The following is a 27,639-nucleotide window of genomic DNA, read 5'->3' as shown; positions in this document are numbered from 1 at the left end:
ATTTGTAAACTGCTTATACTTTCTAAATTAACAGTGATAATGAATTCAGGCTAGAATCTAAAGAAAATTATGTAGAGCAGAGAAAATTCCTGTCTTTCTGGATGTCCCTGTGGTACGCAGACTCAGAACGAATAAGCTGACAAATAAAAAGCAATATCCAGGAAAAGAGGAGAAACATCTTTTTTTCCTCAGCAGTAAGACCCGCACCAAAATATAACATATCTATTCTTGGGTATTAGAAGTCTGCTGGGCAAAATGTTCATCAAGAACTCAATATCTAAACTTGTCTCTGAACTCAGCTTCCAGCTTTTCTGACTCCTGAAGCCATGGAATGAATACAAACCAGCAGATAATCTTCTCATATCTCTGTGAAGCTATTTTTATCTTTGCAAATATTCTTCATATTGGTGGTTCACCCCAGGCAGCCTGAAGAATGAGAGGTACTACTGACTGTACAGAAATGTGCTAATACTTCATTCTCTTTGTGGTCCAGAACACAGCATGGCAGAGTGGATTTATACCAGGTCACCATCATGCACCTCTGTGCAGTGCTACTCTGTTTATTGCACACGTGTCCATTTTCTTTGTCAGTATACATTCACTCTTTTGGTAGTCTTTGGTTCTCACTTCCATACCCACTTCACTGCATGTTGGCTGCAGTCAGTAGGGATGAGTGGGTTGCAGGTCCTGAAGAAGAGAACACAAGGGGTGAGATGCAAGGAACAAATGTGTTGGCTGGAGGTGCTGGGAGCGAGCAGAAGCACCCTGAAGCTCCATACTGTGATTGGAGCAGGGGGAGGGTTCACGGGGGAGATGAGGACTGCGAGTTGTGAACTTGAAGTTGTATTCCCTTTGCCTTTCTTGTGTCCCCAGGATGCGGTGATCTGCAGAAAGAAAAGGCCTCTAAAAGTGCATGGCTTTTAGAGTTGGTATGTTTTAATCAGTGCTGGGCAGCATGGGGGATCTCTCCACTGCAGTCATGCTGCACCTTTCCTCTGCTGCTCAGTTTGCTTATATTACATACAATGATTACATAAACATGAGATTGCTTCACGCCTAATACTTATGCAGAATCTGTGCCGGTCTAGTATTATAATTAACTTTCTGGCATTTGTCACATTGAGGTGCTTGTGCAGTGCCTCCTGGTAGTGGTCTTTAGGGGGTCGTGAGGATGAAGGCCTGTAGTTCCTCTTCATCACCACGAGTAACCTCTTGCTTTCACACAGACTCAATAGAGTTCCAGCTCTTATCCAAACTGAAAGTTCGGTACAATCCGGTTTTATGTATCTTAAAGCAGGAACTTGTCAAGCTGGTAAATTTTATTACTCTGGGTTTTTTTTGTCCCCTTCTATGGTTACCACTTAAACAAGAATGTCTTTTAAGTGTACATTACACAAGCTATGAATCTTATCTACTACAATTCTGCCTAGCAATTCTAGCAACTTTAACTCCTACAATTCTGTTTAGCAATTCTAACTCAGCAGGGGCTTCCTGGCTCCAGCTCAGGTCAACTAACTGGCCTGTGGCTGCTGCTTCACGCCTCCAAAGCCTCTCCCAGGCCTTGCCCAAGGCTCCCAGTTTCCAAAGCAATTCCCGCCCGTGTGAAGTTCTTAAAATGATTTGAGAATTCCCAAATTCGGCTCCTTGCAGCTGTGCACACTGCAAGGGCGGGTGTCTGTGCGTTAACCAGTCTGTGACACACAGTGACAGTTCTCAGTATAACCCCTCGGTGTTGCTGCGGGAGGCGTGTGGCAGGTGCGGCCGTTGGTTTTACCCTTAGCACCCGGGTCTGCGTTAAGCCAAGCGGGAGGATCTCCTTTCCCGATGAGGTTTTAATGGGCCGCGGTACGCTCTTCACCGGCGCATTAACGGCACCAGTTAAACGTGGGGATCGAGGGTGTGTGTTAACGCCCCTCGGCGACAGCACAATGGACAGCGCCCGCCTGGCCCCGCCCCAGCGCGCCCGGCGCGACCGCGAGGCGCTGAGGGGCGGGTGCGCGGCGCTGAGGGGCGGGTGCGCGGCGCTCTCCGCCCGCCCTCGCGCTGAGGTAACGGTCTGTCCGTAACGGCGGAGAGAGGAGGTAGACGGGCGGGAGCCGCCTCCTTCTCTCCGCCCCTCCGCCACCGCCCGGCCTCACGGGTGCAGCCCGGCTGCGGGGCGAGGGAACCGCGCTGCTCCTCGGCCGGCAGCCCCCCCTCCTCACCCTCGGGGCGCTATGAGCCATGAAGCCGCCCGGCAGCATCTCCCTGCGGCAGCCGCGCTGCGGCCGCCGCCTCCCCGCCGCCGCCGCCTGCCGCCCCACGCTCCTGCGGCTCCTCGGCCGCCTCGTCTCGCTGCTCCTGCTCCTCCATGGCTCGTCCTGCCCGCGGGCCCGCGCGGCTACAGCGGCCGCCGGTGGGTATGACGGGGGGTGTGCGTGCGTGAGGCGGCTGCTGCTCCTCGGCACCCGGCCTCCCTGCCTCCGCCGCGGGAGATAAACCCCGGTAGCATCCATTTCCCCTGAACGGTTTTTCCTCCGCCCCTTCCATATCTGTGTACGTGTCTGTTTCGTCTTGCTTGCCAACGAAAAGGAGAGAAATGTGAGGTTTTTCCCCTCTCATCTTCTAAAGCGAATGCTGTAGTGTTTTAGGTAGAGTGCTGTGCGCAGAAATAACGCCGGTGAGGTATGCGGCAAAAAAAGGCTTAGGTGGTTTTTTTTCTATGTATTAGGATGTATATGTACGAGGATCTGAATGGGAAACCAATTTGGGGTTGGATTTTTGCGTGTGCTTTTTGTTTATTTGCTTTTGATTATGTATAGATAATGTGTGTAATGCTGAATATAGTCGGTTTGTGCCTCATGTTATTACTGTTCTTGTTACTTTGCTTGTTGATTGACTGTATCCTGAAATTTTAATGAGGAAGGATGCAGGGTTTAATCTGAAAAGCTGCCGCTGAAGAAAAGGGCTTTTGTAAAAGTTAAAAGGGAGAGGTGGAAAACTTGCTATTATGTAAAGGGACTTGATTACCCATTCGGTGTGCATGGACTCTGAATTCAGCTTGTTTTAGGGACATGGGAAATTAGTCTTTTGTAGGTGTACGCCTGGTTTTTGTGTGTATGTCTGAGAGATAAGTGAACTTGGCTATCAAAGAGGGTAACTACATGTCCATTAAGTGTTGGGTTTTCGTTTTTTTTTTTTTTGGAGGTTGAGAGGCATTAAACTATTTATAACCTATGAATGCATATGAAAATGTATGTGCATTTAAATAAATAATGTTATTTCTGAATCCATTTTGCATGTGAAGAAATGAATAAAATCTAGTTCAATGACTAAGCTTTTTGTTTGCTTGAGTGACTAATAAAATATTAGAATATTGCAAGCTAAATATGTAGCTTTTTTTTTTTTTTAAATAAACATATTTTGCCATCTAATATATGGCTGGCATATCTTTCTTCCTCAGACCTGCATTGGAATGAAACAGCAGGCGGTACAGGGGGAGTACTGGCAGATGAAGAGAATACATTTCAACAGAATAAAAGCAGTAACAGTAAAAATAACAGCTACAGCAATGCAATCCAGAAAGAAATCACACTGCCTTCAAGACTAATCTATTATATCAACAGAGACTCTGAAACCCCTTACCATGTCCTGGATACTAGGGCAAGGCACCAGCAGAAGCATGACAAGGTAGGGTAAAAAAAAGGCGTATCTGCAGAATTTTCAAATTGTTAGTATCTGATGTGGAACTGAGTTTGAATGTTTTATTCCATAGATCTTTGAGACTTGCTGGTGGTCCTTACTGCCATTTGTAGAAAATCAAGGAGGACATGTAATTAAACAAGACTCTAATTTCCCTTGTGTTAATTTAATTATTTTGAATTTCAGCATGGTTCAAAAACTCAACTGTAGGTAAAACGAATGGGAGTTATGTAAAGTTACTTGTCTGATCGGTGTAGTTCCAGTGTCTTGATTTATGGTATGCCATCATCAACAACATGCTTCTTCCAAAGTAGCTCTAGACTGCAGAAATGTCTGCATAGGGAGTTTCTTTAGAATCCTGAACTTGCAGCATGTATGTGTCTGTCATGCAGTACCTAATAAATGCAGTACTGGTTTCCTGCCAGTCTATGACCAGTGAAGATCACTGTAAAGTATTATGAGATTTTGTCAAATAATACTTGCCTTTTTCATTTTCAATGGCAAGATACAGTATTTCATTTTGTATAGATGCAGATAGTAATTTTTTTTTTTCTGAAATTGCATGGGATTGAGCAAACTTGAATGTTGTGAAAAAACTTGGTGAAGAAGTAAACCTACTGTAAATCCTATTGCTTAGGAGGCATCCTTTAAAATGAGTCTGTCCCATTTTTATTTAAAAAACAAATTTCTTCCCATGAGTTAAAAAGGTGAAGTGAAGGTAAATATAGTATGTATAGGAAGAGATTGCCACAATATAGAAGAAAGGCAGTAAAGCAGATCAGTGTGTATGCTATTACACTTGGGCTTGGCTGTAATAGAGTTTCTACCTATTGAATTGCATTTCTTTGGAAATTTTAGAAAGGGAATTTATTATGCGCTATATGTGCTTTTGTTGATATTGATTGTGTGCCATTTCAGCTATGGAATTAATATGGAAGTATTACCTTTGTTGTAATATACTTTGAAAGTATAACCCTTTGTCGTGGGTTAAACCCTTGAAAAAAAAGATGAGTTGTATATGAGTTTTGATATTTTAATGGTAAGAAAGGTTGCTTTCTAGCTTATTGAACTTGGATAACAATATGTGCCTTTGGAGGCATCCAAATACACTGATATGTTATGGCTGGCGCAGAAAAGCTGTTCAGATGTTGGAAATTGGAGCTACTTATCAACATATTACATTCAGAACTCATATTCTTTTAAAGTGAGACCTCTTTTTTTAAATGAACTTGAACAACAGGAACTTTCTGTTCCCCTCTTTGGAGAGAGGTGTGGGGAAAAAAAGAGATTTTGCAAGTACTTGCACACCTGCCTTTGGGAATAGTGCTTCCTTCATGTTTCTACATGAGTTTTTTTTCCTTGGGAATTAACAGAGGAGAATGCCTGCCAATCTCTTCACTTACCCAGCATTGCCCACAAAAACATTGCTGCTGTTACCTATCCTTCCTATGCCCTACGTGATCTCTGCCTGTTGGGGATAAAGCTCTGCAGAAATCAGTGCTGACAGAATTGGTATTGATTTCCTTGAGTATTCTTGCTGCTGAGTATTGTGTAAAGTGGATCTCCTTTCTACTCATTGTGTCCTGCTCACACTGCAGTTTTTCTCACAGAAGGGTGCCTTAAGCTTAGGGTTCCATGGAAAGTGACATCATGTTGACTTCATCCTTCTGGCATGGAACTTCTATTGCTTTGATCCACTTAATTGAAGGAAAGTGTTGATTCCTTTTCTGCTTTGATTTTTGCATGTTTTGCTTTCAGAGCACCCCAGAGTCCTGTGTTCCCCCCACACTCCCATCCCCAGCTTGCCTCTTGCGTCTTTCCTTGCATGAAGTCATTTATTTGCCCTTCCATCTGTTTTATAAATAATGTGGTAGGTAGCAAATATTTGGTTATTTTGTTCTGTTTAACATTAAGCAAATATTTGGTTATTTTGTTCTGTTTAACATTACCTAGTCTCTGTAGAGCAATAATTGCTGGGGGGGAGGGGAGAATTCTGCCTAGAATGTAGAAGGGTTTTGATTTTGGGAAGGGAGAGGATTTTTAGTACTTGCTTTTATCCTTTCCCAGAACTTAAATAAATGCTATATTGTAATAAATAATACTTGCATGATTTTGCTCTCCCCACATTGGTAACTTTTTAACCTAACTTTTATAATTAGGTAAAAAAACACCTATAGTTAGGTTAAAAAAAAATAATCTATATTTAGGATTGAGTTTTAGCATGTGAAAAAAAATAAGCATGAGTACCTTATATCTGTACACAAGAAACAACTGAGGAAGAAAAATACTTCTTTTTTCTATTATTTTATTTTTTTTTTACTGGTCTTGGAACCATGCATCCTTTAACCTGTGTTTTCTTGTCAGCCTTAATTATACCATTTATAGACATATGATGTAGATGTACTCCCGAACTGTGAATATTATTCAGTAAACCCCTTTCTGTGGAACTTCATTATAGTGGCCAGAAGAATGTAATTCATACAGATTGTTTGGTGAATTAGGCCTGAATACCTCAGAAATGCTGAGTCACTATAAGGAGAGGGGAAGAGTAGAGAAAATTGTGTGCATGTAGGAAGAAAGAGGTAAACCTAGAGAAATACAGTAATGTGAAATGACTTAAAATATTTGGTTTGTTTTTTTTTAAATCCCTTCCTAAAAGTAGGGGTCTGCAGCTTTATTAATGAAATATATGTAGAAATGAAGGGATGGAGGAGAAAACAGTGTACCAGAGAACAAAAAAAATAAGTAATAAATAGGTTTCTTAGCACTGATCATCCTTATCCCCTTTGGATGTGATAAAATGCCATCATAATGAGAGGGTGTATGTGATTTAAACTCTCCATAGAACTTCTCTCATTCCTTTATTATTATTTCAAGAAGCTTTTTCTCACTGTTGGAAAACTAAAGGTGTGCTAGTTTTGGCTAAATGGTCTATCTCCAAGGTGGACAGAGTTCTAGTTTGCAATCTGTTTTCTTTTTATGATCTAAAACCAAGCATAATTCAAATACTTGGTAGTTGAAGACTCAAAAAATCTGTGTACCTGTTTCCTCATAGTCGAATTAAGGTTAGCTGGTTTTGAATTCTTAGGTTATTTTTGGTGTGAAATGCTCAAAAGTGAACATCTGTTTATAAAAACAGTGATGAAACTGATACGAACTTTTAAACATGCTGGAGAGGTCTGAGTCATAATGTGCTCTGTCTTTCTAAACTTCTGCAGATGGAAGCAGAGTTCTGAATGAACTGCGAATCTCTTTACTGAACCATATGACTGCTGTGGTTCATTTTTGTAGGCTAGGTATACCTGATCATTAGGAGGTAGCAGAAGGACTGCTATGTGACACAACCTGTCACAAAAGGCTAGGACCAAGTCGTTACCATAGCCAGCAAAGAAAAAAATCTTGCAACACAAGATATGGTCTCAAAATAAAAGGATTGCCAGAGAAACACAGCTGTCTTTAGATTGCTGAATCATAAGTTCCCAGAAGTTGTAAACAAACGAAGTGTGTTGTTCTAAGCTGTTAGTGTCATTTTTGGGAGGAGGGAGGTGTTAAAAAAAATTGGTTTGCAGACCCTAGTGGCTGGAAAAAAAATAGTGCAATAGTGAAGACAGTTCCACCCCCCCCGCCCCCCCCCCCCCCCCCCCCAAAAAAAAAGCAAACCAAAACCAACCCTGTATTCATTTTGGGCTATTTTCTTCTGGTAAAAACTCCAGGTGTTTTGGAGTGCAGATGCTTCCAGGTGCTCCTCTGTTTGTCATTTCAGTAATGAAAATATGGCCAGGCTGAACATTGTTTTCTGTTATGTTGCCCTGCTTTAGAGGTTGAAATGCAGGGCTGTTTCAGTCCTTTATGCAACTTTGGTATGGAGCATACAAAAGTTGAGAGGGGAAGCATCTTTAAGATGAAAGGAAAATAGCTGTATCATGGCCATTACAAAGGAGATGGTATTGAAGAAAAAGGAGGCCTGTTTTGTACAATATGAGAGGTGATGGTTAATAATCTCTCAAGAGGTGGCATCATGTGAATTCTTACTAAAATTCAGATAAAAATCCTATGCCCTAATTATTGTTTTCCCTTCCCTTGCCTGTCTTCGGCCAGATCTTCACTTTTAATCCCCATGTAATAAAAACTGATCAAAATGATGAATGAACTTCATGTGGTTTATCTATATGAGTTTAAGACTGTTGGAGACCCATTGTAGTATTTCAACTGGCTTTACTTTTTTGTTTGCCCTTTTTTTTTTTTCTTTCCTCTGAAATTTCTGTGATGCAGATCAATTTACACTACTTGCAAGTTAATATTTTTGTGTACTTTGTCTCTTTTTCTATCCTGTATTAAATTCCTACTCTTTCTCTAGTCTGTATTGAATTCCTGTTAATGCAAAAGACTTATCTGGACTCTGTGTCTTCAGTAGTTACTGATTAACAGTAGGCTTGAAATTAGTCTTCCTATCTTCTTCGGTTTCCAGGAGTAGGAAGCCATTTTCCTTATGCCAATGGGAGTAGAAAGCCATCTTCCTTATGCTTTATGCCATCTATTAAGTAGATCTACATCTTGGTTTCCTAGCTGAAATGTGAGTCATGATAGTTATAATTTTTTTAAATTGTCATTTCAAGAGATAACCTATAAAATATTTCAGTTCCTCTGTGTTAGATAGTGCAGCAATTGCACTTGTTAGGCCTTGTTCTGAATTAAAAAAAAAAAACAAAAACAAAACAAAAAACCACAACAAAAAGAACCCAAAAAAAGTTTATAGGTTTTATAGCATTTTTGGGAAGTTGAGTGCTGCAAGAGTGGTGGATTCTGGCCCCTGGTGTTAAAAGAGCAACAGTAGGATTGCTTTCAGAGGTAGGCCTGAGCCTTTGCATGCTGACAGCCTTTCCTTCAGAGAACAGTCTTCAAGGCTTGAGGTTCAAGTGCATCAAAGTAACCTTTCTATTATTAAAGACCAGAAACAAATAATCAGTGGAAGCTTTTCTGAAATCCTGTATGTTTTAAGCTGCTGTGATACTTACATATGCTGTTCAGTGTGAAATGCTTTACTTCCAGTGAATACTGGAAGGTTATAGAATCATAGAATCACAAAATGGTTTGAGTTGGAAGGGACCTTAAAGATCACCTTGTTCCGACCCCCCTGTTGTGGGCAGGGACATCTTCCACTAGACCAGGTTGCTTCCAGGGATGTGGCATCCACAACTTCTCTGACAACTTGTCAGTGCCTCACCACTACCACAGTAAAGAATTTTTCCTAATGTCTAACCTAAATGCCCCCTCTGTCACCTTTAAGCCATTCCTTCTTGTTCTGTCACTAGTAAAAAGTGTCCCTTGTAAAAAGTCCCTCTCCAGATTTCTTGTAGGCCTCTTTAAGGTACTGGAAGGCTGCTTTAAGGTCTCTTCTCCAGGCTGAACAAGCCTAGCTCTCTCAACCTACCTTCATAGGTGGGAGAGGAGCTTCTGCCTCCTGATCATCTTCACGGTCCTCCTCTGGATTTGCTCCAACGATTGTTTCTTTAATTCATAATGCCATTGAAAAATACTTAGTTTTCAGATCTATAATAATTCTATACTTAGGCTCTCTTCAGAGCACAGTTATCTTGGTATACGTGCAATATAGCAGATGTTTTCCAAACACTAAAGAAGGATGGCTTCTGTATGAAGTATGAAGATACGCAAACAAGCTGAAAGAAGAGTAAGGAACAAATGTATAGTAAGTCACATTCATTTGTGACAAAACTTGTACTATTTTCAGAATGAAGGTCTAGATCAAAAAAAATGTTTTAATGGTGTAAAATCCATCTAAATCTGACTTATGTCTCTAATTCCAAAACAGAAGTGATGAAACCCCTTGCTCAGGTACTGAAATGAGAGTAGCAGCTCTTATTTTAGTCAGCAGAGCTATATGCAGAAATAGATTACTAAAAGCAGTGATAGTCATTTGGAGATCGTATCTGTATGAATGTAGCAAAAGGTTCGAAAGTACTATCAGTCGGTTAAACAATGCTGTTACTTTTGTTTAAAGACTTGTGACTAAACTCGGTATTTTTGAAGAGGTAACAGATCATTGCATTTGGCATGGTTTTACAGCCTTCTAATCTAATTTTATCTTGAAACTTACAGTAAGCTAATGACTGACTTAAAAGAAACTGGAATTCTTTATATATGTGGATTTTTAGCTTGGAAAACGCCTGAGAACTAGTACTTTGCACAAGCAGTTACAGCACTCTTAGAATGTCCCTAGTCTGAAGAAGCTCTTATTACAGTGACTATGCTAGTAATCTGATCTTCCAGAACAGTGATAAAAGACACACTCCCCCCCCCCCCTCAAATTCAGGTTTGGTAGCAACAAAAATGATACTCGCACCCTCCTTCAGCCCACTCCTCTGTGTATCATCAGTAAGTCTTTGCTGCAGAAAAACTTTGTGATTTTGCAGCTTTGCTGCTGGAGTAGTTTACAGCTGTCAAAGCGGGAACCTCTGGAGAGGATTTTAAATTACAAACATGTACAGAGGACCTTGGTCTTCTGTTTATGTAAGCAAAGTATAATTAGGCAGATGTGAACCATGTATGCCAGTCGTACAAGAATGTGATGTTTAATCATCTGTGAAAAGACATGGTAAGATATCTAACTTCAAAGTATAATATTCTTGTTTGAATTTATATTTCTATGCCATTTAGAACACCATATTTCAGGTTACACTTTAGGCATTGTATTACACAGTAACTGGTAAGAGAATACTGTGAAATAATAATCTGTATCACAGGATTTCAGACGCTTTTCTGAAATATTTCTTCCCATCATGGTGGTACATGATGGTTGTTAATGGCTGAAACACCTAGTGACAGCTCACTGGTAGCCTTCTGTGCTAACTTGTTACAAGAAAAATGTCAGTTTCAGGATTAAACACTTCAGTCTCGCTACCTTCGCCTGATATCTGACTTACGACTTTTACAGGTGCTTATGTATTTTCAACTAGCTTTGAAAAATCTGTATTTTGCTGCAGCAGTGGTGCGTCACATTCGCCTGAACTCAAAACTGGTTTTGCTGAACGGCAGGGATCTAAAATCCAGTGTTCTTTTTGTAACCAGTAGTTTGAGCCGAGTTTGGTGTAGAGCATACCCTATGGCAGGGTAGCAAGTTAGTTATCAGCTGCTTTACAGCAATTGCTTATGTGTCCAGGATGCATCTGTTACCTGAGGCACACTAATAGGTAGCAAGTGGTGTTTTTAGATACAGGGGTAATTGTTTTCAGAAATAGCAATGATACTGTATCTCATCCTACAAGAAGAACTTTTTCTTATGACACCATAGACAAAGATACAAGTTAATTTTAAATTACAGAAAGATAAAGAATGCATAGTTGCTGGTTTAGAAACTTAAAGGATGTTATGCATGTATCATTGGATGGGCTTGTCTGGACAAAAGAAAAGCTATAGCAGGTCAGACTAGATGTTTATCTGGGTATCTCTGAGAGCAATCTGTAGTAGATGCTTAGGGAGGGGTATAGGAGCGTAACAGTCATGGGGTGCTACTTCCTAGACCAGTCCCCCAGACTGTAGCAATTTGTGGTTTGGGATCTTCTGGGAACCAGAACTTGTCTTTTGGATTTAATAACCCTTGATGGGAGTCCCTGATCTGGAGGTTATCCAGGGATTTCTTTTTTTTTTTTTTTTCTTATATATATGCATACATTTTTAGTATCTGTAAAGTCTTGTGCTGAAGTTTTGGGATTTTGGCATGATTCAGTACAGCATGATTGATTCAGTACAGCATGATTGCTTTTGAAGTGTGATTTATTATGGCATATATCATCCTCCACACTTAAGCATTTTCTTAATTAAGTAGCTTGAATCTTCTTGAAAGATATTCCACAGTTTGCCTTATTTAGTTGGTTTGGAATTGTAAGTCTGAACAGCAGTAGTGGCAAAAAAAAAAACAAACACAAAAGAAAATTTAAAGTGGAAAAGCAAAATATTTGGGTATCTCCCTTGCAGGTGATTATTTAGCCTTGATACTGTTCTTGTTCCAAAAACTCTTTCAAAGAATATATGTTTTAAGTAATGCATAGTTTGGTAGGAGAAATGAAAGAAATGCTGCACCTTTATCAAACTGAAAAGTAAGCAAATTTTTATTTCCAAACTAACCCTGGAAAAATTATATAATCAGTGTTGAAGTTATATTTTTGCTACTTAGCTACCTATAGTATTTGGGAGCACTGGTAGTTAGTCTTGTTTCTAAACCAACTTGTAAACATTGTTGATATATTACACTGATTAAATCCTGATTGGCCAGTCACTTCTTGCCATGTTACATGTGTCAGGAATGTTATGCGATAGATCTATAAATTATAATCTTATCTTAAAGGCTCAGTCTTCATGGTTTGTATATAAGAATGCAATATAGTCAAAATCACTATATCTTTGAGCAGGAGATATTTTGGAAAACTTCCAAACATATTTATTAAAAACATAATAAAACCTAGGTACTTTAAGCAATTCTGTAGTTATAATTTCTCATGTTTCAGAATGATCTTAATGGAATAGTACATGCTCTACTAAACTTTCCAGATAGTTAATATTGAAGTCTTGTTTGTGGCATATATTTGAAGACATGTAATTTTAGGTAAATATTACATGGGGAGGAGACTCAAAGCAATTGTTCCTGTAACTCCAAGTCAATCTTCATGGGATAAAACTAATTGCAGCCCTTGTCCTGCAACAAATTTTCATGATTTTTTTTTTTAAATAAATAAATTAATACATGTACACGTTGAAAACATGACATTTTGGTAACAAACAGGTCTTGAAAAGCTCCTTGTGACACTTGTTCCCTGGTTTTACTGTGCAAAAAAGCGGAGAGGCTGAAAAGCCAGTCTTGCTAGGCATGCATTTAAACTGAGATTCTATTATTATTTTTTTTTTTTTTTTTTTTTTTTTTAATATATATGCTAGCTTTCATCCTTGCAGATTCTCTGATTCTCTCCTTCAAGTCACCTGTTTGTCTTTAAAACTGTTTTACTCTGGTGATTCAGAGCAGCTGGAAACAGTTTGCTAGGCTGGTGTGACATCAGCAAATTGGTGAACTGATAAGACAGCTGTTAATATTTACCAAAAATTGTAACAGAAAGCTTGATGCTGGTTTGTGTCCATCTTATTTTAGATACCACCTAGGAATACAATTTTTAAAATTTGTGTTCAAAATTATTGTATTTGTTTAATAAACAAAATGTTTATTAAACAAATATTTATATAAGAGACTAATAATATTAAACATCTTTGAAATATTTTATAACTACACATTTGTTTAAAGAAGCTTGATAACAAAGCTGTGTGACCCCCTTAGGAGGGAAATGATCATTCTGGGGGCAAAGAAAGCTAAACCAACACAGGAAACATCACAGCTGGCTTTAGTCACCATAGCAACCTTAGAAATTTTTTTTTTAATTCCGTTGACAGGTTTTATGAAAGATGATGCATACCTATGCTGAGAAATAAGGTGAAAATCAGCGCTGTTCTGTCTAGTGCAAGAATGGAAGAGGAACATAAAGCATCAATCCTTTGTGGAAAAAAATTTCCAAAACAGTACAAAATTGTAGGCATTATGGGCCATAAAAGCTAACCTTCATATTGTTTAAGTTATGTCATAAACTAGCTAAACTTTATACAGTTTTTGTGACATACCTGAAGATTCATTGTGGTGTTTAAGCAAAAGACAAAAAATAATATTTTTCATTAAAGGGCTTAGTAGTAATATTCCAACTTTATGTAATCATTAATGCCATAGAAAATTAGTGTATAAGTAAGCATGGTTTGATTAGAACATTATCAACGAAGAACTTCGATGAAATTCAGATCTAATCTCTTCTACTTTGTTGGAATAGTATCATCACAAAAATGAAATTCTTGGATCATCTCTCTTCTCATTTTTCTATAGAACAGATGTTTTAAAGGTGTTTGGCTACAGTTACAACAGCGTAGAAAAGAATAAAGAATACAATTTATATATCTGACAAAAACTGAATATCCTGAAAGTTAAAGTTAACTCCCTATGCAAGACAAGCTAGTAGGTTTGATTTTTTTTTTGTTGTTGTGTGTTGAGTTGGTTAGTTGTATGTTGTATGTACAGTGTTCCTTACACTGGCTTGGCTACAATGCCAAGTACAAGCCTTTAATTGTGACGGGGTTACTTTGACAGAGTCTTTTGTAGCATGTACTACAAGTCATGCCATGACCTTCTTGTTTGAAGGTGTGCATTATAGATGTTTTAATTATTTCAGGCCTTTTAAAGTAAACAATGCAGAAAATTAAAAGAACAGTATACTACATAACTTATGCTTTTGTTACATAGTCATCTTGTTATGGAAAAAATATAGACATTTAGATGAATACTTTATTTTTTTTTTTTTCCCCTTTCTTGTTCTTGTGAGGAATGTGTGTGTATTTGAATGCTTTTCAGGTACTATTTCCTTCTCTCTTCCTTTACCTTCTAAAAACGCAAATCCTTTTGAATAAGAATTTGGGCAAAGCTTTTCAGATGCCAATTCGATTCATGAAAATAAGCAGGTTTTCCATAACTTTGTCACAGGCGTTTATCACACATTTGCATATAAAGCTCAGTGATTCTTTTGACAACTTTAAATGTTCTGCAAAACTGTATAGTACTCCTGTGTGTTCATGTTTACAGGCTGTACATCTGGCCCAGGCAAGTTTCCAGATTGAGGCCTTTGGCTCCAAATTCATCCTTGACCTCACACTGAATAAGTAAGTGAACAATTTGAGGTTTCTTTTTTTCCTGCTCTTACTGTCTTTAACTTACGGTACAAAGTCAGGGCACATGAAATCCCAAGATCTGTGGAAAAATATGCTGTTACCAAGTTTTTTAATACAAAATAAAATTTAGGCTTTTTTAGATGACGTGACTGTTACCCTTGCTGACACCTATAATATACATACCCTTAAATGTTATCATTCATGACAAATAAATGATGACAGAGAGATTTTGGTGCCCGTTGTGCTTGAAATGTGTGGCTTTTCTTGTGCATTTTTTTACTTGATAAACTGTCATGCAGATGTTATTTTAGTTGCTAATGTCAGTGTGTCGAAATATTGTAAATGCTGGCTCATCTTTAATGATCTGGGAAACGTGTTATCGTCACTATCATCATTAAGTTCCTAATGAAGTAGGAATCCTAACAGTTTTCCTGTACTGAAAGGTGCAGCTAGAGTCTGTTTACCTGTAAGATAGACAATTTTCCATAATTGTCAGGTCTAAAAGATCTGACTTGTAATACAGGTCAATGGTGGTTTAGTTGTTTGTGTCACATCTATTTATATCTCAGTTGAAGGTATAAAACTAGGTGTTTTTCTAAAAGTTGTCGTGAAGCTTTTTGCCACTTAAAAGTTTGCACTGAGAAAGTTTAAGAATAATGTAGAAGTGTAAAATCAGTACTAAATACTTACCAATATTGCTTAAAAGTGCATTTGCCCCTTCTGCTGCCCTTGAGCCTTTCATTACACTTAAAGGAGAAATAAATAATTTACAGAAACAATTGCATACTGGTTTAAAAAAGAAAAAAAAAGCGTTCCTCCGGTCCATGTGAGGTCTTAGTTTGGTCTTGTCATGTAATGAAAGTTTTCTTAGGGAGAATAATGCAAGCTTATTAAATCTAATCACTTTTCAAAGTGATAGGCTGCGGATTTGTAAAATTTGAACTGTTATATTCACATATTTTGTTGCCTAGCTTTTAGTTATTGGTGTTTTGCTGTAAAGGTGAACTGCAGACATTTTCCTTCATCCATGCATGATTCTGAAGTGAGATTGTTCTTGCAGTAATGTCTTAAAATATGACACAAAGTCTTGAGTGGCTGGCAAAAGATGTGTTAGTATCAAGCAGGGGATGGCATGCAGAATGGAAGGAGAAAGAAAGCTTGAAGATAACTGGGTGTTCTCTATCCTCTGGAAGAACTATAGTGTAGTGCAAGACTGGTGTTTTATGAGACCCATGCAGAGTAATTCCTGTGGGATAATCATGACATTCGTGAAGGGAACCTTTATCTAGTGGTCTCTAAGCCACAGGGAGTTTCTCCTCTTGGTCTGCTTTGCCATTGTTCCTGTTTGTACATCCAGCCAATAGCAAGGCTGAGCACACATTCCCACGATAGCGCTATGCATAGGATATGGTCACACAGACCATCACAGATTAAAAAACATTGCCTTTACTGGTACCACTTATAAATGCAACCAGGAGTCAGGTGAGCAAGAATACAGACAGCCTGATAAGGTTATTCTCTAGCTGATGGGAACCGGAAATTTTCTGGTGAAACACGTGCACCAGCCCTTACCTGATTCACAAGCGTGTCCACATTCACAGACTCAAATGTTAACACAGGCTTTAAGTTCATTAATTATTAATGTCTAGGCCTAAGGTCTCTCACTTGGTCACTTACACCCTAAGTTTTTCTAGGTGCAGGTTTTCTCACAGTTGTTGACTGACTCTGAAGTTTGCTTGCACATCAGACCTATGCAGAGTAGAGAGCAAAGTCACACAAAAAATATTACAAGACTCAATAAAAACATAGGACAGACTGCTATGATCAGGTGCAGGGCTGGGCCAAGCAAACCTACTGTCTTGCAGCTTACACTAATGACTTCTTTTTATGTCACTTCTGCTCCGTTTTTACTACAGTCTATTCTGTCCTGATTCACCTTCCCTATCTGTCGCGATTCCTCTGAACATACCATAAAAATGTTTGCACATTTTCACAAGCCCCTACACACATCATGTAATAAGTTTTTTCTTTCCCAGGAGACCCATAATGACACTGTTTACCACTTCTTATCTGTTGTAAAGTTCTGGTTGAACCTCTTCAAGGCCATGCCTGAATGGCTCCTTCCCTGGCCCATCAGTCAGTGACCTAAGAGAGGTAACAGCAAAGACCAGAACTCTTATCTCCTGTTCATTAGGATTTGTGTGTCTGGGTATTGGTTGCTTTTCCTGTCATAGTCTCTTATGTTGAATGGCTGTTAACCAAATCCATCACAATCCAAACAACCTTATGTTCCCTGTATCTTTGCAATGTTACCTGTTGCCCAGCCTTGGTCTTTGTTCTTGCTTACGTATAGCAACAAATGGTCCATAAAGAAAGTAAGTGTATATATATTTTTCCAGCTGTGTTTGCTTTATCAGCAATCAAGAAATGCAATGTCTTTCATGTCAAAAAGAGAGAGGCAGATTACTTGTGTGCACCTTACACGAGTAAGTTCTGCCTATGGGGTATCAAGAACTTTCTTACTGGCGACATGTAAGGTGCAGGGTGTTCAAGTGCCTTACTGGTATCCCCACAGTTTGCCTCTTTATACATTAGGTTTTCTAGCTTCCTAGGTGATTTTTGACTCACAAACATTTGACTCTCTGATTCTGCTCCAGAAAATAATGACTTAAAAAACCTGTCCTACTTTTTGACCTGGTATAACACTCTAAAACTGTAAGTCATTAAACTTGTAACATCATAGATTGTAAACACTCATAGACAACAATTTGGAAAAGAGTCATTCTCGTATCTCAGTTACATTTTTGTGTTCACCAAAATGCTGCCTTTTGCTACTGTGTTGGATTGTGAACGATTTATTTGGCTTGCTGGTGTTACTAATGTCTAGTCAGAAGGAAAGGCAGAACAACAACAGGGCTACAGAATTGAGCTAGTAGATGCTATTGGCCAAAATAATCCATTTGCATGTGGAATACATTCAAGGGTATTCTGGATTTTGAATACATGTTGAATACCTACTTTTGTCAGTTACTGTAAGGTGAGTTAATGTCACCTACTCTGTGTATTCTGGTTTTGTGTCTGCCTTTTTTAGGAAAGCTCTTTGAGTATATAAAGCTAAAATAAAGGTGGTTGTTGCTTACAAACAGGCTCTAGATTTAAGTTTTCTTTACCTTGATTGGAATCCCTGTCTTTGCCTGCCTTCTATGTTCCAGCTGCTCTGTTTTGTTTTTTTTTTCACACCAAGCTTTAGAACGGGGGGTAAGGAAAATTGGATATTCACTGGCATTAATAGCTGTCACGATTTTGTAAAAAGAGCAGGTGGCAATCTTTAAGTTTGAGGCATGTTAATGTAAATTTTGTACTTGATGTTTTATATCTTGCTATAGTGTGATGGCACAAACAGCTTGAAGGAAATATAAGCAAATCAAACCTCTTGAATCCAGTGTGCAAGACAAGTCAAATGTAAGATTTCTATGAAGTTTGAACGGGTAATGAACTTTTCAGTTGCATAAGGTCTATGGGTGTTAAAACTGCTGAAATACAATGTGTTATCCTAAAGGTTGGCAGCTTTTTCTGACAAGACCAGGGAAAAAGGTTAGAGAGTTAATGCTTTTGGTACAAAAATGAAAGATTATGTGGTACTAGTGGGCTAATAATCCTGTTCGAAAAATTAGGGATTTTTTTAATAATTCAGCTATGATTATCTGTCCAAACTTGATAAATTCCCTATGCAATAAGTAACATGTAACATTGTCTTGCCCTGTTTATATGAAAAGCCTTTTAAAGTGTTAATGAATTTCAGTAAATTCATATTTTTGTCCTCAAACAATACTTTGAATTCATTGGTGGTAACAATGTAGTTGAGTAGTCAGTGATATTAGTAGACTGAAACAATTTCTTATTTTTTGTTTATGTATTACATACACAAATGTCTGTCAGGTGCTAACAAATTACCTTTTTCACCAACAGTTAAAAGGCTTGTAAGTTGTCCTTCTATGGAAGGACAAGTGTTTCTGCAGGTAGCTCTTATGTCCTGTTTAAAGATAGCAGTCTTTATGTTCCAGTGTAATATTAAAACACGAGAGAGCAATACTACCAAAAGCACTGAATTAAAAATGCCTACTTGTTGTTTTTTTTTAGTGATGAGGTAAGTTGGCTATATTGCCTGGCAGTTTTCAGTGGATGGTCTAGCACCAGTCTCTAAATAAAGGAGTCTCCTCCAGCACTGGAGCATGCTATAGCTTTCCCCCGTTGGGACTGTGGTGGCTGAGGTAGATACAAGGATTGGGGAATTAGGTGCCTGAGCTGCACAGAAACAGGAGGTAAAAATCTAAGACAAGAACTTTTCTCCCTTCCTGCTGAAAACTTTCCTCAACATTTAGGATTTTGGGGAAAATGGGGGAAATCACCAAAACCAGCCTGTACATCGCAGCTTTTTAATTTTCCCTGTAGAAGTCCACCTTTCCAGGAAAATGGACTTTTCTTTCCAAGTAAGAGATAATATGGAAAAAAGAAAAAAAATCTGATCTCTTTGGCATAAACTGAAAAAAATCCCCAAAGCTACCACTTGTGACTATAACATGACTTAAATATTTGAGATATTGGAATATGATGACTGTTGTGGAAAGTCAGTTTCTTATGTGAAGTGCAGCATTACCACCACTTTATTTATCAGTTTAAAGCTCAGAATTATTGTGTAGTCTTTGTGGTCTATGCTCCTATAGGGCTAACTTCAACTTAAGAATAGCCCCAAAGGAGATTACATTCTTGGCATGGTTTAGAAAACAACAATGCAGTAACTGGTTACTTGAGAATCTGTTTGATTCTTGTTTTTTATCAAAATTATTTTTTAATGGAAATTGGAAAACTAGTCACAGTTTTCCAGAAGGAAACTTCAAATATTTTTAACATTTTCTTAAATAAAAGCTTAAACATTTAGGATGCTAAATGGAACCTGTAAGATACACAGGCTGTGTAAATTAAATGTGATAATATTACTGCAGCAAGTTTAGCCTGCTTTTTAAAATTTGTTACAATGAGCTGCAAAGAACTCAGCGTTAGGATTTTACAACAGTGAGTCTGTACTCCTGTGTGTACAACAATGGGTGCGTACTGTTAGTAAGTGTGAATAAGTCTTGAGCATCTTGGCTGTAGGTAGTGGAGCTTTACTACCTCACTTACCACTCTTAGAACTGGAGGCAACCTATTAAAAGTTGTCATTTGCCTCGGTGGGCATTTTACATGCAAAAAGGCTTAGACTAGACACAGATACTAAAACATCTCCTTGTTTTTTAAGACATTAATGTGTTTAAAAAGAAAGGTTTCTTTTGTAATTTGAAAAATTATAAAAACCTGATGGTGAAGAAGCTTCTTGCTCAATTTTTCAGCTGTAAATTAGAATTATTTTTCATCCAGTCACTAAAGTTATGATTAAAATGTGTATTTATTATATTTAATATTATAATTTGTAACATTATTTATGCACTGTCTAATTTTACTCATTCACTCTTCTAGAAGTATAGTAGTAGGCAGCACCAGTCCTGCCATTGACCAAGGACTTGTGCTCAACTCAACGTCTCCAATAGTTCTCATCAGTATTTCCAGCTTCTTGTCATCTGCTTCTTTCATTTGTCCTATGACTTTCCAGATCAATCCTTTTAATATTTTTTTCTTTATTGATCTAATTTTTCTTCATCTCATCCCCTTCTCTTTAGCAAATATTTATAGAATAAGAAGTGTGTGTGTGTTTCTATGTATGTTTTATAGGGGATAACTTTAAATTATAGCCATAGAGATTAATGTCCCTGATTTTCAAGCGCTCAAGTTTTGGATTCCTCTGTAGTAATTAAGTGATGTCCCTGTTCCTCCTGTGCAATGCATGAATAGAGATGTGCTCCATAGAATGACTATCAGTATAATCACTGTCAGCAGAGCTTATTTCAAAAAGACTGTAAGAAACTCAGCATAGGCTAATTTGGTTGAAATTCCACTTTTTCTTTTTTGTGCTGATGTAAGAGCTTGTGGGACCTATGTGCCTCATGGCATCTGGGAGCTGCTGGTAAACAAAGCCCAACCCAAACCAAAATTAAACAAAACCAAATGATAGCCCCCATTCCCCAAAGCAAACAACAAACAAACCCCACCCTAAAACCTGAGAGGACATGCTGTTTGTCTTAAAATGCACACGTGTTGTGAATGCTTAGCCTTCTTGTCAGACCCCTTTCTTATGGAGTGAAAAGACTATTCTGTGCACTCCTGATCCTGGTTTTAATGAAGTATGTATCTGGCACCCTTCTGAACAGGGTTGTGAATGCCTGTCACCCGAGATGCAACCACAGTCATTGGTTTGGTGGATCGTTAGGGACGGCAAGCTCAGGGCAAATACACATCTGACCCAATATGACAATGCTATAAAATTCTGTGTGGCAGGATAAAGATGTTTATTGCCTCCTTCCATGTAACAGCTACAGGTATCAAATACAGGAGGAAGTTTGAAAGGAGATGCTTCTTACAGAAAAAATGGAAATGCACATCTTGTCACAGGATATTGTGCATATTAAACTATTTACAGGAGTTAAAGGATTGGAAGAACTTACAGAAATCTACTGAAGGCCATTGAAAACAATTATACTAATTGGTTTATGAAACCCTGGTCTCACATATCCCAGGTTGCTGGGGAAACTCCCTGAAAAATTGCTACGTGTGCGTTTGCTGTCAGGCAACACAGTAAGCAGCTGTCTTAGTTGATGCATCTTTTCTTAGGTTATGTTCTTACTTCTTGCTTGCATGTAACCACTGTGATGTGGCAGTGGTTAAGGACTGTTCTCTTTCTAGTCTAGTAGATTTTTCAGCCTGTTTCTGAGGTGGTCCAGTCTTGTCAAAAGCGAAATCTTAATGCTGAAGTGAATTACTGGGATCTCAGATCCTGTTATAGTCAGGCTGAAATCTTTGCATTCAGTGCTAGTATAAAGCCTGTGCATGCTTGACAGATCAAGCATATCATCAAACTAGCTTCTAAGAGCCCATGCCACTGAGTTTAACTTGATTCAATGACAGAATTGTATCTGTCAAATGGACAAAAGCATCCAATGGGCATTCTGTTAAGTAATTCAATTAGGCTGTGTTGCTGAGACACTGGTAGTGAGCTTGAATCATTTCAGAATACTTAAAGTTAGTTATTGCTTGGTAATACATTAGTATAAAGATAGTCTAAGAAGTATGCAAGAAAGATAATTCAGCTGTAGTTCCATTTTCTGCAGGCTGTGTACTAGGTTCCTGGAAGCTAACTTGGTTGCCTGTATCTTTTAGTCATTTCATAGACTTTACCTACCTAAATCAATTCTTTTCATCAAGATAGACACCAGCTGAGGTAAGCCAGTGTTCACACTGCAGCTCTCCTGCTAATGGAAACCGCAGCAGTGAAATATGTGCTGGGGAAGTGGATGAAGAAAGCATCTGCTGCTTAACAGCTGGCCTGTGTCTTCAAGGCAGCAATTACTGGGAATGACATATCCCTTTGCTGCTTATTTTGCATCTCTCAATGTAACTCATAGAAGAGCTGGTGATGCAGAACAGCTTAATAAAAACAATTTCCTAAGACAAACAAGACAGGGTGGGAGGAACTATAGAAAAGGACGCAACAGACCAAAATTTTCACAAGTTCATTCAACATGTTGCCATTTGATTTGTTCATTGTAAGGCATCATACTAATGTGTCACCAGCCTAAATATGCTCGTGGCAGAGGGGTTGGAACTAGATGATCTTAAGATCTTTTCCAACCCTAACTATTCTATGTTTCTATGTCTGATGTCATCATGACTTATATAATTTTTTCGGTTAAAGCTTGCACTGTCTCTAGTGTTCATAGTGTTGAAAATGATATTTCTTGTACTGGATGCATTTCTGCTAAATCAAAATGTGAATGCATCAAGTGAAAGGTGATAGAACACAGTCCAGTGTAGATAAAACACAAATGTATTTTCTAAAATTCATGACTGCCTTTCAGAGGTAAATTTGGGCATTCTGTAAATGATAATGAAGGAAGAAGAATTGTTTTGTAATGTGGAGACCCTACTTTATGCATGACTTCTGTATCTCATTCTTCAGGCACTTGTAGTTCTACATGAGCTCTTAGTCTATTATAGGCCATTCTTTTTGATGCTACTTGCATAAAGCATCCTATTGCACCTACCAGTCACAGTACAGTGCTATTCTATCTGTCTTTCAGATTAGAAAAAAACGTTTGAAAGATACTTTGGTTAAGTGTGTGTTTGTTGTTGTTGGATTTTCTGTTTGTTTGTATTTTTGTTTTTCCCCTTAAATAATTTCTCCTGTCTATTGTTAATTTGTCAGCATTAATAATAGGTAAAAGTTTTGGTAGGAAAACTTGGCAGTAGTGGTTTTATGCTTATTTTTACAGCTGTTGTTGTTTCTGGAGCTTTAGCAAAATACAGAACAAATTTCCTTGCTCAAATTCTGTCTTTGTCTTTGTGGCAATAGTGGAACATCTTTGAATTTTCCAGTCCTAGACTACTCTCTACACTATCACATTTCAATACTAACCATTTATAAACACAGTTTGGTTTGTACTGATTTTGGTGTGAATATAGAGAACAGGCTGAGATTAACTTTATTACATAAGCAACTGATTGCATGAACTAGCAACTTTCAATGAATTAATATCTTTCATGAATTCTTTCATGAATTAACAACTTTCCATGTCTGCAAATGTACTGTTCCCATTCCATTCCCCAATCTTGCCCTGAATAACATGATGTTTGTCTTAGATTAACACTATATACTGAGGAATTTCTGGATGATTTGAAGTAAAGTGTTCTTTAGGATGTTTGCTGGTGTAGACAGATACTTGAAATATGAGTAATGAGTAATGAAGCTCAGTACAAGCTACCTGGCAAAAATCAGGTACCTACCAAGGTAAAGGCATACAGTTTAAGAAGCTGTCTGACTGTTCAATGGAAAGTTCAAAATTCTTGCTGCCCTGTGGGAAATCTTAAGAGAAAAATGCCCTTGCAATATGTTGGTGGTGATGCACGGCAAGCCTAAGAACATCATAATGATGAGAAATTAGTGTTAAATACCTTGTTAACAGCATAACATGAGAATAGGTTCGTAAAAGACAATAGCCTTGTAATAGGTTTTCTGCTTCAACTTCTAGGTGGTAGATACTGTGTTACATTTGGCAAAAGGGTGCACAAAATTGCCATTTGGAAAGTATACAATGAATCACAGGCCTCTATTTTCTTTAGAGGGAATTTGTTGGTATGGAGAATTTCATTGATGTGCCCTGTACCAAGCAGATCCCACAGGACAGTAGCATTAGAAAGTCAGCAATGAGAAAAGTGGAGTCTACTGGAAAAGCCACTGTCTGCTTCATTCTTGCTTTGTACTTGTAATATATATAGGAATATTCCATCATAAGCATGTCATGTTAGTTGTCCTGTCATGCGGGACACTATTTACTATCTGAATCAGGAATCCCTTTGCAATTGTAAGTAATGAGAAGCTAAAGAATGGAAAATGTTGGTAAATGAAGGAAACAGGTTACAACAAAAGGTCAACAAAAATCCAAGAAAGGAGAAATCAACTTTGGAAAGATTCTGCAAAGGGTGGGCTAAATAAATTTTGAGCAGCGTTTATGTCATATGAATGTCACGTAATCTGAGAGTTAGTTGCAAGATGGTAGACACAGTGGGAATTCTTATGAGATGCCAGATACACTAGTTAGTACTGCAAGTTCTGAGATCAGTTGTGTAAGATTACTAGAAGAGGGCCTAAAAAAGGGAGTATGATAGCTTAAGCTTCATTTGAAAGTAGGTAGATGAATGCTTATCCTGAAATCGGTTAAGGAAACCAGATGGTCTCTGTGAATTCAAGTTGAAGTGTCTGTAAAAAGTCTGAATCTGGTAAAGGCGCTTTCATGTTAAGCGTAGTTCCAGTGTTTATCCACTTGTGAACTTGTATCTAATCAGAATTTTCCATTTTCCTGCTTGTGTCAGTTACCTCTAGCCTTGTCTATATCATCCCATTAAGTAGCAACGACAGCAGTCCATATGCTTCATAATATGTATGAAAAAATGTGAAGAAAAGGACATTATCAACACTTTAAAGTTTAAATCCTCTGTATATGTAATCCTCTTAGAAGCTTCAAACCTTGCCACATTGAAAAAGTAAATGTTTGTATTTTAGTCAAGCATTTACACTATTTATAAAGCATTTGTATTTTCTTGCAGAGAAAATGTATAGCTTACTATGATGCAAATAAAGAAAATGATTTTATGCAACTGAATTTATTTTTAAATCTGCACTTAAAAAGATATAAATTAAATTTTGCTATCAAAATTAAGGTTAAGACAAATGATGAGACTTCAGTAATTATTCATGGCTATTAGTGTTGGTTTTGCAGGCACAGAGAGCCCATAATGTGGTCTGTCAGTTCCATGAAAAAGGACTTTTAAGGGAACCGCTGCTAGCTGCCTTCTGGAGGATTGTCTGATAAGTGTAGTGCCTGATAAATGTAGCATGAAGAATTGATTTTATGAGCCAATAGCCCCAGAGTTAATGTGTTACCAGGATTGCTAATAGTCTAATCTTAGTTTTAGATGCCCATTATTGTAGTTGTTGTTAGCCATGAATTCCCATCAGAGCTGTTTTGTCAGACTAGGCTTCCATAATGGTGGTGCTTTTATTCAAAGCAACTGTATTTTTATTTTGATATATGTACCACTGTCACCACTGTCAGACCCTTTAATGAATTTTTTATTTTTTTTTTCTGGGAGGGGTGGGGGGGTGGTGTGGGTTCAGGCTCTTAGAGACTTAAAAAATGCTGAGAAACCTGGATCACATTAAGTAAAATGTTTATCTTGCATATATGATGGGCCCACTTAATGTATTTAACTGCTTTGCTCTCCCTGAGCCTCTCTGCTACAATCCCGATTATAATGGGGGGAAAGGTGAATGGGGCATTAACATTATCCCAGTATATATCTGCAGGTCAGCTAATGTTATTGTAAAAAAAAAAAAAAAGAAATTTGAACTATAAATAATAGAGTGTGGAAAATGTTTATGCGTCAGAAATTTGTCTTGCCAGGGTTAGGAAAAAAAATAAAAGTGAGAAAAAAATCTGAGAAGAAAAACAGAAAGGAAGAAAAGTAGCATGGGGGGTTTGTGTGTGTGTGTTTTCTTGTATTTGTTGGGTTTTGTGGGTTTTTTTTGTGTTTTTTGGGTGGTTTTTTTTTGGTGGGGAGAGGGTGTTTTGGTGGTGGGGGTTTTTTGTGTGTTTTTTGTTTGTTTTTGTTAGTATGTTTTTTAACTTTACCACTTTTGGAAAAAATTGTGTACATTTTTTCAGTACCAGTTGCTGGCAACAAAGAAAGTTCTAAATCCATGGGAAATTTTTTTGCATATTTAAAAGGCTGGTAATCTAATTACACAGCTAAAGTACAGGGAATTAGATTGCAGAATGAAATTCCCCCTTGTGTAACACTATCTGACTTGCAGTATGCCAGCAAACCATTTACTGGATACAAGCTGCTTGATTTTTTTTTAAACTAATTTACAAGGAAAGAAAAAATGGTTTGAAAATGCTAACAAAAAAAAAAAACAATCCCACCCATAGCGGTATAAAAAATATTCAGATTTTTCTCATCTTCATTTTTCCTTTCTTTGACAGTGACTTGTTATCTTCCAATTATGTGGAAATTCACTATGAAGATGGGAAACCAAAGTTTTCAAAGGTATTGTGCTCTTAAAATGTGTCAGAATGGTCTTTCTGAGGGAACAATGCCAAAAACAAAAAGCTAAAAAAAAGAAAAGTTTTGCAAAACATAAATCCACCAGAATCCTTTATTCACATGTGCAAGGTCTCCGTGGCCTGCTCTTGTGAGGTTACTTCAGTAACAGAAGAAATGTACAAAAAAGGAAAGCTGTATGTCGGGGTGGAGGGGTTGGCAGTGGTTCGTGGTGAAGATCCAGATGTTGCCAGAACAATCACATCTTGTAAAACGTAGAGGGTGGAGGGATTGGAGTCACCATCAGTATAGTCTTCATTAATTATTTACATGTCCTTAGTGCAAAGTGCAAGGGGAAAGTATAATGGTAATATAAGACATTCAAACAAACCAAGAAAATCTTGCAAGAATTACATAGTCATGAAGTGGAAAATGGAAGACTTAACTCCAGAGGCTAAGGTTTCAGTTATTACAAAACCAGCATATTGCTTGACATCCAATTAATTACATTTGTCAGACTAGCTCCCAAATTTAATTCAGTGCCATGGGCTATTGATCCAGTGACAAAGATTAAAGTTATGCAAGAAAGTTCAGCCCTGACTAAGGGAAACAGATCTGTCTCGTTTGTTGTAGTAATAAAATGAGGACTGGTAGGTTCCTAGGAAGGTTATAAACTACATTTTCAGGCAATGACTTTTTTCACATTTGGTATGAATGCTGGAATATTTGTTGTGACCTTATTACATGTGAAAGATAAATCTCTGGAGTGGAGGAAAGCCAGCATTCAAGTTACATTTATGCCTTCAGCAAGTTGACTGCTGTTTGTCCAAGAATTAGATATCTAGTTTATTATTTTGTCTTTGTTGTAGAGAGTCTCAAATAAAACAATATATTGCTGATTATGGCAAAATTAAACAAATATACAGATACAGAAATGTAATTATCGCAATATACTGTTTAGTTTTTTTCCAGTGAAGAAGAAACATAGTTTCACGTAACATAATGAGGAAGTTGTTTCATTAAGACTCAGGACTCTGCAGAATAGGCAAAAATGCTAAATGATGCAAGAAAACAATTCCCTCTGGCATCTAGACAAGCTCATGCAATTGTCAGCTGCAGGACTAGCATTGAGCACTGCGGTTGCTGAATCATGAATCTGGCTGGAAAATTATATCAGAACTTTAGACTCAGCAAATGGCCTAGCTTTGCATGCTGCAATAACTTGATCCAAACTTCCTAGGGGATGTTTTTTGAACTGATTTATTTAGAAACAATAATAGAGCTCCTGAGGTCACATTAATCTATAAAAGGCTTCACTATAAGCTCAGAAAATATATACAGAATTTGTGTAGGAGATCAAATAAGGACTGTATCCTGCTCTTTTGCAGTATTTTATAATCCTCTTTAGGCCTGAGTAAGTAAAATATTGTTTTGTTTCCTGAT

At 37.8% G+C, this 27,639-nt stretch overlaps 1 protein-coding gene across 6 annotated transcripts in view; it reads left to right on the top strand.

The window, feature by feature from the left end:
- The first annotated feature begins 2,055 nt into the window (after positions 1 to 2,055).
- ADAM23 (ADAM metallopeptidase domain 23) overlaps positions 2,056 to 27,639 on the top strand; it is a 70,189-nt gene continuing 44,605 nt past the window's right edge. For 3 of the 6 annotated variants that reach the window (XM_062640576.1, XM_062640578.1, XM_062640577.1), the window contains exons 1-4: positions 2,058 to 2,395; positions 3,443 to 3,669; positions 14,363 to 14,439; positions 26,139 to 26,202. In XM_062640576.1, coding sequence (XP_062496560.1) covers positions 2,224 to 2,395; positions 3,443 to 3,669; positions 14,363 to 14,439; positions 26,139 to 26,202 — 540 coding nt within the window. In that variant the 5' untranslated portion in view covers positions 2,058 to 2,223. Of the gene's footprint in view, positions 2,396 to 3,442; positions 3,670 to 14,362; positions 14,440 to 26,138; positions 26,203 to 27,639 lie in introns of those variants that run through there. The other 3 variants (XM_062640580.1, XM_062640575.1, XM_062640579.1) reach the window with 3 other exon arrangements.

This window comes from Pezoporus occidentalis, unplaced genomic scaffold (genome assembly GCF_034315485.1).
Source record: "Pezoporus occidentalis ecotype Australia unplaced genomic scaffold, CSIRO_AGI_Poc_V1 ctg66, whole genome shotgun sequence".
NCBI classification, from domain to species: Eukaryota; Metazoa; Chordata; class Aves; order Psittaciformes; family Psittacidae; genus Pezoporus; species Pezoporus occidentalis.
The sequence above is the reverse complement of the archived record's forward strand: the minus strand, read 5'-3'. Positions and strand labels throughout refer to the sequence as shown.